General features: G+C 44.1%; 1 protein-coding gene and 1 long non-coding RNA gene across 3 annotated transcripts in view; both read right to left on the bottom strand.

Annotated features, from left to right (window-relative positions):
- SULT4A1 (sulfotransferase family 4A member 1) overlaps positions 1–4,629 on the bottom strand; it is a 24,495-nt gene extending 19,866 nt beyond the window's left edge. Inside the window, exon 1 of the mRNA XM_042468638.1 lies at positions 4,385–4,629. Within this exon, the coding sequence (XP_042324572.1) occupies positions 4,385–4,553 (169 nt within the window). The 5' untranslated portion in view covers positions 4,554–4,629. The remainder of the gene's footprint in view (positions 1–4,384) is intronic.
- Positions 1–15,422, bottom strand: part of LOC121931194 — a 972,450-nt gene that overhangs the window by 326,244 nt on the left and 630,784 nt on the right. The gene's annotated exons all lie outside the window — the stretch shown is intronic.

Genomic DNA, 15,422 nt, shown 5'->3' with positions numbered 1-15,422 from the left:
TAATAATAATAATATGATTTATTTATATGCCGCCCAATCACTGGGAATCCGGGAGGCTTACAACAGAGGGGATAATAGACGGTTCCCTGCCCTCAGGTTTACAATCTAAAAAGACATGACACAAAAGGAGAAAGGAATGGTGAGGAGGGAGGGGATCAGGTCCAGCATTCATCTCTCCCTCTGAGGCCTGGAACGAGGGCAGATGGACGGGACGGAGGTGAGGGCTCTTCTTTTCATGCGCCCTGATGGAGCTGGGCCTGCATGGTCAACCTCCTCATAGGCTATAAATGAAGTTATGGAGGAGGAGTCTCTTCTTCAGGCTAGCCCTGATGGAGCTGGGCCTGCCTGGTCAACCTCCTCATAGGCTGGAAGATGACAGTTATGGAGGGAGGAGTCTCTTCTTCCAGGCTAGCCCTGATGGAGCTGGGCCTGCCTGGTCAACACCCTCATAGGCCAGAAGATGACAGTTATGGAGGGAGGAGTCTCTTCCTTCCGGCTAGCCCTGATGGTTCTAGTTCTCCCATCCCTACAAAGTCAAACCCCCTCTACTTTCAGAGCTCTCAGCTTGCAGCACATGGAGCCACCTGTTGATGCGTGACCTGAGTGGTGCTTCTTAAGGGTTGCAAAGTTGCTTTGCTCCAGAGCAGATTGCTTTGCTCCCAGCCACCTGCCTGCTCTCCCCTCATGCCCACGCCCCCTTTTCCATCATCAGCTAGGAGCCTATGCCAAGGGCCGGATGGGAGGAGACCCCCTTCCTCCTCCACCACTGCCACCCTGTCCACCTCTGCTGCTCCCTCAGCCTGGTGGTGGTGGCATCTCTGGGAGATAGGCAGGAGCAGTGGCTGACTGGCTGGCTGTCCTCCTCAGCTCAGGCAGGCATGGACAGATGGCAGTGCAGCTGCGTGCATGTGCCACCATTGGAAACAATGCAGGCTTGCCCTCAGCAGATGCTCAGATCTGTGGATGGCAAGTCTATGGATATGGAGGGCTGACTGTATTTGGATAAGAGACTGCCAACAAATGCCAGGTACTGTAGGCTATATTTCAGAGGAAGGAAATCACCTCTGAGTCTTTCTTGCTTAAGAAAATTCTATAAAATTCATGGGGTCACCATGAATCAACAGGCAACTTGAAGGCACACTAATTCATACAGTTCAGATAGCAGATAGAGAAATGCTGGGGGAAAATGGTGGACACACAGTAATGTTTCTTTTAGCAGATGTTACTAGAAAAATGTTGGTCAACTGGAGCCATGCTAGTTAGGCATTTTACTGAAAAAATAAATAAATAGTGCCTTCCCAGAATGCTTTGATTAGGTTGGGATGGGAATGTAACAACCTCATGGAAACATACAGTAATTCATAAGATGAGTGATCAAAATGTACCTACCACCCACCATATGGCATGATCGCAATTTATTAGCATTACAGGTTTCTAGAAACTATACTCACTGATCAGTTTAGAATTCTGAACAGTTATACAATACAAAACATAAACTGGGAATTGTAGGGCAAAATAATAAATTTAAAAAATCCCTGATTCAGCAAGTGAGAGATACACATTGAAACAGGCATCTACATGCAAAGCGCATAGGGACACAGATGGGCACCAGATCTGCCTCACATTATGATCACCTATGCCTCACTGAACTTTGAATGTGTGTATATGTGCCTTCAAGTTGCCTGTTGGCAACCCCATGAATTTCACAAGGTTTTCTTAGGCAAGGAAGACTCAAACATGGTTTTGTCAGTTCCTTCCTTTAAAATATAGCCTACAGCACCTGCTATTGATTGGCGGTCTCCCATCTACATACTAACCAGGGCTGGCCTGCTTAGCTTCCAAAGCTGAAAGGATCTGCTGCCTTTAAGGGATTTAAGCCAATATTAATCTATCTAGTTGCATCTTAATTAGAACCTGGCAAAATTACTTTCTGGAATATGAACCCCAGAATCCACCAGCCACAGGATTTGTAGTCCAAGAAAATAAGTTTTCCAACCTCTGCTTTTGACATGTATAAAAAATCTACCTTCCTATTAAGAGTTGCCCGTTGGTTGGGGCTGGATCTGGACCTAGCACTTCAGAGCAAGCGCAAGTAGCCAAACCCAATCACATTAATTACTTTTAAATGGCCTTTTTGTACCATTTCCAGAAGATCATTCATCCCATCAGTAAGAAATATACTGGACCATTTGTCCTTCTTCCTAGTGGCAGAGGTCACTATTAGCCAAAGGTAAAGTAGAAAAGAGTTAACAGTATGTCCCCATAAATGGTGGTATCCATATGTTTAAGGCCTACCATTTCCCCAAGTGAATGAATACATTGGAGAATGACTGCATCCACACTGCAGAAATAATCCAGTTTGGCATCACTTTAACTGCCCGGGCTCCATGCTTTGGAATTCTGGAAATTGTAGTTATGTGAAATAATTCACCTTCTCTGTCAGAGAGCTCAAACTACAATTCCCAGATTTGCTCAGCATGGAGCCAGGGCAGTTACAATGGTGTCAAACTGGAATGTTTCTGCAGTACAGATGCAGCCAATGAAGAAATTGGAAACGAAAGAACCTGATGAACCCTATGCTAGATCTATCCAGTCAGGCCTTGCTTTCCAAAGCAGCTGGCAGATGCCTCCTGGTGCTCAGACGCCCTACTTAATTTTAACCCACCCATTTGTGGCTTGTAGCATTCCATTTAGCTATCAGACCTAATTATTATAATGCCATATCCAGGTTGGGGAGGCCAACCCGGCATTTGCTGGTTGATACTGTAAGTTGATTATGCATGAAGCCACTCATGCCAGGAAGGCCTGTTCAATAAAGGAAGGCAACAAACTGATTGCTAGTGTCTTTTGCAACAAATCAATAGGAAACTAGCAGCAAGCATCACTGCTATGTCTTCCACCAAACTGAATATCAGAAGGCCTCATGGCATCCATATTGGCATGACTTCTTACTCTCATATTTCTTTACAAGGCTGGGACTCTTTTAGCCAGAGAATATACCAATTTACTCAGAACTGAGATCAATTCTTGCACAGGATTCCAGCCCTAGTGCCCATTGAAAATAATTTTGTTTTTCAAAGCCTGTGAATGATGCACCAAAACATGACCTTCAGACAGAGAGAGCTGCTTTGCCTCTGGCAGCTAAAATGCTCAATGGTTTCTTTTCCTTCCTTGTTTTTGACCATGGTGCCTGGTCTGGTTTTTCTACCTCAGGCCACAAAACATCTTGGCCCATCCCTGCTAGAAAGGAAACTCCATCTCATTCCAAAGCCAAGTATGCTCGCTGAAGAAACATGTCCAGGATCGTGTTGCACATTAAAACAAAAACCAAAGGGTTTAGGTGTCCATTCCTGCCTTTCATGATTGCTCTGCCAAAAAAAAAGCATTGTGAGAGGCAGCATGGCCTAGTAGTTTGGGTGTTGGCCTACGACTCTGGCGACCAGGGTTTGAATGTCAGCTCTGCCATGTAAACTCACTGGATGACCTTGGGCAAGTTACACTCTCTCAGCCTCAAGGGCGGAAGGCAAGGGCAAACATCCTCTGAACAAAGGTGATACGATAGCCCTGTTTAAATCTTTGAAGGGATGTCATATTAAGGAGGGAGCAAGCTTGTTTTCTGCTGCTCCAGAGAACAGGACTCAGAACAATGGATGCAAGCTCCAGGAAAAGAGATTCCATCTCAACATTAGGAGGAACTTCCTGACAGTAAGAGCTGTTCAACAGTGGAACACACTCCCTCAGAGAATGATGGAGTCTCCTTCCTTGGAGGTCTTTAAACAGAGGCTGGATGGCCATCTGTTGGGGATGCTTTGGTTGAGAGTTCCTGCATGGCAGCGGGTTGGACTGGTCTCTTCCAACTCTATGATTCTATGGTTTTAAATCTAGGAAAACCAGGATAGGCTTGCCATCATCCAGAAAGGACTTGAAGGCGCACAACACAAAAGCCCTGCAGGTTACCTCCCCTAAAAGAGGCAGCAGGAGCGCTTGGGAGAGGCCCATGCATCCCCCCAAGGTGGACACCTTTTGGCATGCCAGTTTTGCCCCATGCCCATACAAAGTCTGGGCATCAGGGGTCCAGCAACATAGGGGATGGTCAATTCAGTTGTACATCTCTGTGCCATGCCAGCTCTTCAAAACTATTTGGCAAAACACACATCACTGGGTGAGGGGGGGGTGTCCAGTTTCCCCTTTAAAATCAGGGGGGTGAATTGAACTTCTTGGTAAGGGAGAGAGGCTGAAAACCTGGAGGAAAAATATCTTGAAAGCCAATCTCTTTGAAACCCAGTGTCTTTGAATCTCTTTGAAAAATCTCTTTGGAACCCATGGGAAATCAGGCACCTCCTCCTTCCCTTCTCCTCCCCAGCTGAGAAAGATGCTCTGGTACCTGATTTGGGGTAGGTGACAATCCAGACATCGTTGTCTCTGACGGGGAAGTTGGCGATCTCCTCCATCTTCCCCCTGCAGAAAGGGGGCAGGCGGACCCCATTGTATTCGAAGTATTTGCTCTCAAACTCGCCGGGGGTGCTGGGGGTCTCGCACTCGCTCTCTGCCATCCTCTCTCCTTCCTTCCTTCCTTCCTTCCTTCCTTCCTTCCTTCCTTCCTTCCTTCCTTCTTTCCAGGGCCTGGCAGAGGCCAGAGAGAAGGGATCGGAGCCCCCCTACCCACCCCACCCACCCAGGTGCCCCCCAGGTAAGGAGCCCACCAGAAGCCCCCCCGCAGGCAGAGGGAGGAAGGATGCTCCAGGAAGATGCTGAGCAGGATGCTGAGAGGGATGCTGGTGCTGATGCTGATGAGGATGCTGCGCCTCTTGCAGCCTTCAGCCAATGGGCTCCGGAGCTGGTGATGTCATGCCCAACCTGCTCCAGAAGCAACAATGGGATGCAGGCAAGGCTGCAAGAGAGAGACTAGACCTATGCTCCATTTGCACTGCAGGACTGATCCGGGTTGGTCCCCCCAACTAACGACCATGCCCAGAATGCCCTAGCCTGCAGCCATGGCAGGGCAAGTGGGACCAATCCCCCAACCAATGACCATGTCCAGAATGCCCTAGCCTGCAGCCATGGCAGTGCAAATGGAACCAACCTGGATTAGTCCTGCAGTGTGGATGGGGACAGAGGAGGCATTGGGATGCGCTTTGGGCATCCAGTGTCCCCCACATGTCTTCTCTTGCTCTATTGAGGCCCAGCCTGAGAGGGATGAGTCCTTATATTGGGATATAAAATAATAATAATAATAATAATAATAATAATAATAATAATAATAATAATAATACCCTCATATAATAGCAATAGCAGCTTCATTTATATACCATGTCATACTGCTAAGCCATCTCTAAGAAGTTTACAACTGGAAGCTAATTTACCATTTACAACGGGAAGCTGGGTTCTCATTTTAGTGACCTCAGAAGGACGCAAGCCTGAGCCAAGCTTGAGCCCTGGCTGGTACTGAACTCACAACCTTATGGTTTGAGAGTGAGTGGCTGCAGTGCAGGCATTTAACGACTGCACCACCAGGTCTCCTCATATAAGTCTTATAAGCTGCAGAAATCATGCTCTTTGACAGTGCTTTTGCTGCCTTGGCTCCAGGCTATGGAACTTTGGGATTTGTAGTTTGCAGTGGGCCCCTGAGCACAAGCAGCAGTGGTTGTTAGCTGTCCTCCAGTGACCTTGACTCACAGTGTACAAATGCATCTCAGGACGTAGGTGTCAGTCTAGGAAAGCACGTACAGTAATGCCAACCTCTTTCTTCTGTCAATTAGTTTCAAAGGTGCAACAAAGATTGCTCTCCATCGTGGCAACCCTGTGGATGAGACATCTCCAAGCCCCCATCTTGTCCTCCATTGCTCTACTTAGGTCCTGCAAAGTTTGGGGGCCTGACCTCCTTCTATGAATCTAGCCATCCTCTTTTTCTACTTCCCTCTACCTTCCCTAGCATGATTGTCTTTTTTCATGAGTCCTCCCTTATGGTGCGGCCAAAGTACGACAGCCTCAGTTTAGTTATCTTGGCTTCTAGGGAGAATTCAGGCTTGATCTAGTCTATGACCCATTTGTCCTTTTGGTCCTTCACAGTATCCTCACCACTCTTCTCCAGCAACACATCTCAAAGAGTTGCTTTTCCTTTCTGTCAGCTTCCTTCACTATCAAGTTCTCAGATCCATACATGGTGATGGGGAATACAGTAACTTGGATGGTTCCAACTTTAGGGCTCAGTTGTGTAGCTTTACTCTTCAGGATCTTGTCTAGTTCTTTCATTGCTACCATTCCCATTCCTACTCTTCTTATTATTTTTTCACTGCATTCTCCTTTCTGGTCCATATTTGATACAAGGTACAGGAAACTTTTTAACTATTTCATTTACCTCATTGTCTAGGTTGAATTTGTGTACTATAGATTGTTCATGGTTGTTATTTTGGTTTTTTAAAGTTCAGCATATGTGAGTACTGTATAGCTGTCTGCTACTTTTAGGAGACTGTAGATTAACACCATCTACACACACTTGCAAATAGTACATCAGAAGCTCAAAAGTACTTTTAGTGCTATTAATAGGGCTGTTGTTGCTGTTGCTGTGCTCCTTCAAGTCACTTCTGACGTATGGCGGTCCTGAGGCGAACCTATCATGGGGTGTACTTCGCAAGATTTGTTCAGAGGGGGTTTGGCCGTACCTCCCTCTTAGGCTGAGAGAGTGTGACTTGACCAAGGTCATCCAGTGGGTTTCCACAGCTGAATGGGAATTTGAACCCTAGTCTCCAGAGTTGTAGGCTAACGCTGAAACCTCTATACCAGCGGTTCTCAACCTGTGGTGATGATCCCTTTGGAGGTTGAATGACCCTTTCACAGCGGTCATAGAATCATAGAACCATAGAGTTGGAAGAGACCACAAGGGCCATCCAGTCCAACTCTCCTGCCGTGCAGGAAAACCAAATCAAAGCATCCCCAGCAGATGGCCATCCAGCCTCTGTTTAAAAGACCATCGGAAAACACATATTTCCAATGGTCTTAGGAACCAAGTCAAATAATTTTATGGTTGGGGGGTTACCACAACATGAGGAACTGTATTAAAGGGTCACAGCATTAGGAAGGTTGAAAACCACTGCTCTATACCATACTGGCTCTCAATCTGGAGTCCGGAACATGTTTTAATGTCTATTCTAGACCAGTTGAAATAAATACTTCTGATCATATACCAAGTTCTTTCCCTCCACCTATGAGTAACCAGAAGCAGATCATATACATGTGGTATTATAGGAAGATATGGCAACAAGGTGTCAACTAGCTTGCTTTCCCAAACCCCATATTGCAGAAATTAAGAAACTCAGCACTGTGAGACCAGATTTGTTTTTTATAATTTGTGAAAAACAGTGTCTCCTGCACATAGTACTACATTTTGATTAAAAAGCTGTTTTGGTCTAATTGGTAATATTAGTCAGTGATTAGAGGTTATAGATTAATCCTAGATGTTTTAATTGTAACACCAATATATCACCTGAAAAAGAACTTTTCTAGCTTGCAATGCATCAGGATCAGCTATCTTCTATCATCTATTGCATGCACTCACATTTTTATGGTTTGCTTTTCATTATTGATGGCTTGCAAATGTCTGTAGTTCATATCTCTTTTCAGAGCACTGTGTTCTGCATTGTATGCGGACTGTATTCTAGGCAGCAGATATTTTGAAAATATCCCACACTATCCTGGAGCATGGATATGATCGGCTGTGCAGCCTCATGTTGGAAAGCGTCCCCTCCTTCCTTCCCACATGTACAAGGCGCTGTTGCCATGACAACTTCAACTACAATGGCTTCCTGTTGTTACGCTCAGTATTTCTATACCAAAGCATTGAGTATTCAAAGCACCTTTGAGCATACAGAGTATCTCGGCAAAGGGCCAGTCTTGTAAAATTGGACATACTCTCCCTGTATGGTGTAGTAGTTTGAGCGCTGGACTATATTTGGGGACTTAGCCATGTAAACCCACTGGGTGACCTTGGGCAAGTCACACTCTCTCAGCCTCAGAGGGCCAAAGGATCACAGAATCAGAGGTGGAAGAGACCCCAAAGGCCATCCAGTCCAACTCTCCTGCCGTGCAGGAACTCACAATCAAAGCATCCCCGACAGATGGCCATCTAGCCTCTGTTTAAAGACCTCCAAGGAAGGAGACTCCACCACTCTCCGAGGGAGTGTGTTCCACTGTTGAACAGCCCTTACTCTCAGGAAGTTCCTCCTAATGTTTAGGTGGAATCTCTTTTCCTGTAGTTTGCATCCATTGTTCCAGGTCCTGTTCTCTGGAGCAGCAAACCCACTCTGAAGAAACTTGCCAAGAAAAATCCCAACCTTAGGGTTGCCATATGTCTGAAATGACTTGAAGAAGGTACAATAAAAAAATAAAAACTCCTTCTCCGGTAGAAGGGGCCATGGGATTGAGGCTAACAGTAGTATGGCCTAACACCACCCACTGCATTTGTGGCAGCAGAAGAATGGAACTGTAAACTCTGTGCCTCACAGCTCAGTCTTGATGCTTGCCCAAAGGTTCTCATATTTCCTGGCTTCTAGGAACACTTTCCACACCAACGTGTCTGCCAAAAAACCTAAGTTCTGACAGCAAAATCTCTGTGCATTGGAAAGTATTCTGACACGCGTTTTAAGATGCTTCACCATGAAGCCCACTGGGTTACTTTGGGCAAGTCACATGCTCTCAGCTTCAGGGGAAGGCAATGGCAAACCTCCTCTGAACAACTCTTGCCAAGAAATCCTCATGATAAGGTGTTAGGGTTGCCATATGTTAGAAACAACTTGGACACCCAATTTTAGGTACAGAGTCTGATTTTAAGCAATACTTCATAGCTGCCCTGTAATGAATGCTGCGCATGCGCACGTGCGCACACACACACTATATATATATATATATATATATATATAGAGAGAGAGAGAGAGAGAGAGAGTCTCCTTCTTGTATATACATAATAGTTTTCAAATACTGAATAGAACATTCAGTCTAGGAATGTTTCAGACTGACTGAACCATCATGTTAGAATGCGGTTTACTCATGGCCCTCTTAATTATTTATGATAATAGCATTTTAGGGGTCAATACTGTATTCCATAATGGCTGGCCGATATTGAAATGTCTGTTAATTCCTGATTAAGTTTAATAGAACGTGGACAAAGAAAAAGGAAAGACAAAGAAAGAGTGGCTTTACATTTAGGAACAACTGAAATTAGTTGTGTGTGTTTTAATGTCTACTGAAAACCAAAGAATAAACTGCACAGTGAAAACAGTGACTAGGTATCACATTTTGATGTTACTCTCCAGTAAACCAAGAATGTAAAAACTTCGGCAATGCAGATACTGATAAACTACTACTGATGAATTTGAGTTGAAGAACATCTTGGGAGTGACAGAGTCCCCACCTTTGCAATACCCCCTAGATACATTCCATAGCCAACTCAATAAATGTTGCAGCTCAGGCATATGACACTCCTTCCATACCCACTCATTCCATGTGCAAATACAAACTGGTCTAGTGAATCATAGTTTATTTAACAGTTGCAATACGTGGGTGATCTCTACTACAGTGCTACTCAAAGCAGACACCCTTGGACCATTTCCAATAAAGAAAGAAACAGTTGTAGCCAATGGTGCAAATACATGACCATTTCCTGGCACATGGGAGGAGTTGCTATGCTAGTCCTCACCACATTAGATAGCTTAATAAGCACTGCTCTATTACACCTTGGTGCTCCTTGCTCGAGCATAAAAACCCACTGGGTGACCTTGGGCAAATCACACTCTCTCAGCCTCAGAAGATGGCAATGTCAAATACCCTCTGAAGAAACTTGCCAAGAAAACCCTGGATAAGTTGAACTTAGGGTTGCCATAAGCCAAAAATCAATTGGAGGCACAAAACAACAGCAGCAGCAGCTATAGGCTACCTACCCTATTCAGCTCTGTCCTTTTAACACAGTGCTGCTGCTGCTTCATGTCCCTTACCATCCAGCGGCTGCAGTGGGCACCTCTTGTGTGGGCAGCCAATGGCTCAGAGACCAGCACCAGTACAGAGGCCCATCACTTTGAATAACATTGATCTAGGGAACTTTAGGACGAGCAGCGGCTTTATTTTATTTTTTCCATTTTGAGTATTTATACCCCACTCTTTAGCCATAAAGCCTCCCAGAGTGGCTTATAGATTGTTAATTGAACAGTTCCCTGTCCTGAGGCTTACAGTCTGAAGACATGACACAAAAGGAGAAGGGAATGGCAGTGGAGAGTCAAGCAGATACTGTCGATTCTTCTCTCCCTCCAAGGCCAAGGTGGTGGCATTTGGGATGGAGAGAGGGCACTTCATCTGCTTCTGTTGCAGCATGGTGGAGCTGTGTCTGCTTCTCTCCCCTCTAGGCAGCCGATTTGAACCCGAGTCCCTTCATTCAAAGTTGTGTGGATAGTGTAATTATACCATTTAGTCACTAAGTGGCACTGCAGTCCCTTGGTTCCACAGAGCCTGTGGAGAGGAAGAGCCACTGTGGATGAGTCACACACATATACTTTACAGTCCATATGATAGCATGAATAAGAGGGCACTCAGGTTTTTGTCATCAGACTGATTCACTGGAGAGGCAGTGTTCAAACACTTTTTAAAAGTCGTATTTGGACGGAGTAAAGTTTACCTAGCTAACCATACAATGAAAAGTCATAGCATCCGAAAACTGATATTACCTTACCACTGGATTTTATTCAGAGCACGTTGCTTCTTTTCAGCCTTGCTTATGTTTCCAAAGAACACTCCTGACTCCCCCTACCACCAAGATCTTTTTAAAAATTCAATAGAGAAGTTAACTACAAATTTAATGAAGAGATTGGCTGTAATTGGCTTTTGTTTAGCTGACACTGTTGTAATCTGTTTGGGATTTAAGGCTGGTGTTTACTAATGCAGAGTAAATGCTCAACAATAAGCGACTCTGTGACTGGGCTTGCTCATTAGCCCTTGGCTATCAGCTGTGTAGCAATCAGTCTTTGGCTGGTTGCCCAGATTGTGTTTGGGACAGGTAGAACTAGGTCTAATGTTTGTAAGTTACAGGAGGGTAGATTTTGATTGAACATTAGAAAGAATCTCTTGACTGTGAGAGCAGTTTGGCAATGGATCCTATCTCTCTTTCCTAGAGAGATAGTGGAGTCTACTTCTCTGGAGGTCTTCAGAAAGGGGCTGTACAGTTACCTGCTGGGGATGCTCTAGCTAGTTGCATTGGGCAGGGGGTTGGCCTCAATGACCCATGGCCATGGGGCCCCTTCCAACTCTATTCTTCTGTGATTTGGGAACTTAAATACAAAGAGCCCATACAGCCAGGCCAAAATAAAGCTGTTTTGAGTCACTTTGGAGGTATGCTGTTTAAATGATGCATGCGTCCTAAGAGGCCAGAAGCCACGCCAAAGTCACGCTCCAGTCCTAAGGACTGGAGTGGAGCTTTGGTGCAGCTTCTGGCCTCTTGAGTCCAGGTAATCTGGACTCAAGCTGTACAGGGTTTTTAAAGTAGATCATCATCTTAAACTCACATAGATCATCATCTTAAACTGGCCATCTTAGAAAAAAGCCACATCTGGCTTCTTTTACATATGTTGGCATCCTGTGTTGGCATCCCTTCACTTGCTCCCTCTCCCCTTCTGCATTCAGTATAAGCTCCTGCTGTCATGGACCGGCCCCTCCTTACTTATCAGACCTTCTTTCTCCTCACCTTCCCACCAGGGCCCTCCATTCTGGTAGTCAAGGTCTGCTGTCTCAGCCCAGGATTTCCTCTGCCCCATCCTGGATTCGCCCCTTTTCACTTGCTGCCCCTCACTCCTGGAACCTTCTTCCCCCACAAGCAAGAGCCATCACTTCTTTAACTAGCTTCAAAACGGAGTTGAAAACCATCCTGTTCAGAGAAGCCTTCCCAGGCATCGCATAATTGTCGCTTACCATCTGATGTTCTTTTAGTGCCTGTTTATCAAACCATTTCCTGTATTGCTATGTATTGTATTTGTATTATCCTACTTGAGAGTATGTATTTTCCCTGGATGAAGATTAACCTTCCATTTTGAAGCCAAGCCCTCCCTCCAGTCCATCTGCCTTGGTCCAGGCCTTGGAGGTAGAGAGGAACTGCTGGACCTCTTACCCTTTCCCTCCACCACTCCCTTCTCCTTCTGTGTCATGTCTTTTTAGATTGTAAGCCCGAGGGCAGGGAACCGTCTAACTAAAAAGATTGCATGTACAGCGCTGTGTAAATTTACAGCGCTTCATAAATAAAGGTTAATAATAATAATAATAATAATAATAATAATAATAATAATAATATTGGATTTCAGCAGGCATTCTCTTGCCACTCCACCATTGCATCCACATTCCTTCAAAGGTTTTGAAGACCTGATTTTTTTAACACAGGTTGTACAAACTCAGTAAAACTGCAGGCGGTAGACAGAAGTATTATTATCTTCCCAGTCTGCTGTTGTCTCTGTATTTCCTTGAAATGCACCTCTGCAGTAAAGGCGTCTTCCAGAGTGCTTAAAACAGGGAGTGGTAAGATAATGGTGAAAATATTCCTCAGTGAATCCCACCATTTTGGGTAATTACCAGCTAGCCACCACAGTATTCTATTTTTTGAGCAAGTTGCAAGAGTGTGTGGCAGTTTCTCAGCTCCTGTGTGTGATAGGTTGTCTGGATCCATTTCAGTCTGGCTTCAGACCTGGTTATAGATAAATGGAGATGACCATGGTTTCCTTAGGGCGTGATCTACACTGGGAGATGGCAGAAAGAGTGGATTGGTTTGCAGAAATTCTCAATGGCTTTCAATGCCATCAACCATGGGCTTTTCGTATGTGTGTGTGTATATATACTTCCTGGGATTTTGATAGACTGTTTTACAACAGCTACAGTCCTTTGTGAAAGTAAAATCCAGATGTCACTACTGTTTGGATTCCTGGATATTGGCCTGTTTGATTCTTCAAGGCCTTATCTTTTCCCATTCTGGGTAGATAAGAAATCACCAGAAGAGTTCCTCCAGATATTTGGGGTTCAGTCCCACCAATATGCCAGCGACAACCAGCTCTATTTCTCTTTCATATCTAAATTGGAAGAAGTTGTTTTGATCCTAAACCAATGCCTGATGTCAGTAATGCACTGGATGGGGGTGAAAAAATTGAAATGTCATCCAGCCAAGACTGAGGTGTTCTTCAGCAGTCAAAAGGCAGATCAGGGAACAGGGATACAGACTGAATGGGACAGTGTTAATATGTTGCCTGGAAACTCAGTTCATAATTTGGGGGGACTCCTGGAGTTAGCTTTGAGTCTGAATACCTTGGTTACTACAGTGTCCAGAAGTGCATTTCCAAAGCTAAAACGGGTGTCACTTTGAACCATTTCTGGAGATTTTGATCTGGGCATGGTAATGAACATCTTAGTTCACAGTTGGATTATTGTAATAGGATCTAACTGAGGTTGCTTTTGGAAAATGTTTGGAAACTTCAGCCAGTCTAAAATGTTAATTGGGTCTGGTTGAGGGAACACACACTTCTTTTTGCAATAGTTTCACTGGCTGTCTTCACATACTGAGGAAGAATGATGACAGAACCTGACAGGGAAATTGCTCTGAAACACTTCAGGGGAAGTGGAGACATCTGATTACTCATAAGCTCAGTCAATAACATCCATTGTTGCATGATGCAATTGGAATAATATCTTTTGTGAGTCAGACACTCCATATGAACATGCTAAAATTGTTGCAGTAATAGAACTGGAAGCAAATGTCACATAGCTGGAAAGACAAGTCACACCATTAAGTCTGTAGACACAAAATTGGTTGATGTAAAAGAATGTTGTAAAAGGTTTAATATAAAAATAAAGTTTTGTTAGTGGATTTTCTCTTCTGAAGACATGTTTTTCCTCATGAGGTTGGGATTCTTCGTTTTATGTTTATGATCTCCGCAGCATGGTGGATGGTGGTTCCCATATCCGTGGAGCGGTGAGTCTCTCCCATGTTTTAGTCTGACTTTAATAGACTTATCCAAGGTGCTGAACCTTATGAGCAAAACATATTCAACACCTTAGCTAGTGCTCGACTAAACACCAATGGGGATTTGCTGCCCCACTGACACTGGAAGCACTAGCTTCCACTTCTATACAGGGCATTTTACACAGAGTAGTGACCAGATCACACAAACACTTATGAATGTATGTCTTATACGTAGCTGAAAAGCCAAAAGTGACCAAGCACAAAACAGCCAGCTTTCCACCAAGTATTTAGGCCAAATTTGAGTCAAAGACTGTTATGTGTTCCTTTCAAAGTTCTCTCCTCAGATGTTTCTGCAGTTGCAACGAGTAGTATATGTTTTTCCTCACTGTGTGCCTATGTAAACAACTGGCCACATAACATCCCTCAAAGAGTGATTACAAATGATACTATCTGACATATTACCGGAGCAGTTCATTACCTTGGGCTGTTATTTCCTGTCTCCTTCCCTTTGTTATCTATCTGTGTCACTTAGGATCACACCCAGACATCAAAAACATCTAAAGAATCAGGAGTAGTGTTTGGTATATAATTTAATGGAGAGCTAAGCAAAGAAGAGATACACTCCAGGGCCCTGACATGTACTACTGACTTATGGCCCCGCCAGCCTTAATTTTACTCTGGTCATATCACGAATCAAACCTCAGAAAATCAGACTACTGAACGCACTATAAGAACATTTTCTAAAGACTAGGGCTGTCAACTAGTTTAAAAAATATTGTCCTGTTATTAATCTATTTTATTTATTTATTAAAATATTTTTATCTCCAAAGATATCAGGGCAGCTTACAATAAAATCAGCTTAAAACAATAACTAATTACAAAAGTTTAAAAGGATTAAATATATATTAAATAGCTTCTCACTTAAAAAACAGAATATTTAAAACTGCTTTAAAACAAATGACAAGCCCCTAAAGCATGAACTGTCTGAATAAAATTAGTTTGACCCAAAAGCTCCAATAAATGCCATGTTTTAACTTGGCATCAAAATGATTCCAACTTTGGTGCCAATCGGGCCTCCAAGGGGAGGAAATTCTACAAATGGGGTGCCACTGCAGAAAGGTCCCTCTCCCATGTCCTCCCACAATATATTTTCCCTACTGGAGGGACACAGCAGATGGCCCCTCCAATAGATCTCAATTCTCAGGCAGGCTTATATAGAGAGGGTATGTGTGCACTCTTTGAAGCATCAAGGCTCCAAGCTGTTTAGGGCTTCAAATGTTATTGACAGCACCTTGAATTCAGAAATGCTTTTATTTTGAAATATCCTACATTTTTATTGAATGTCCTACATCTTGCAGTGCTTTGCCCTCCTTTTGCGGTTAGGATATCTGGTCCCCCTGGCCTCCTCTGATTTCATATGTACATTGAAATGCCACTTAATGGTGAG

The sequence above is a fragment of the Sceloporus undulatus genome, chromosome 5 (genome assembly GCF_019175285.1).
Source record: "Sceloporus undulatus isolate JIND9_A2432 ecotype Alabama chromosome 5, SceUnd_v1.1, whole genome shotgun sequence".
NCBI classification, from domain to species: domain Eukaryota; kingdom Metazoa; phylum Chordata; class Lepidosauria; order Squamata; family Phrynosomatidae; genus Sceloporus; species Sceloporus undulatus.
Note: the sequence above shows the minus strand (reverse complement) of the source record. Positions and strands in the feature narration are given on the sequence as shown.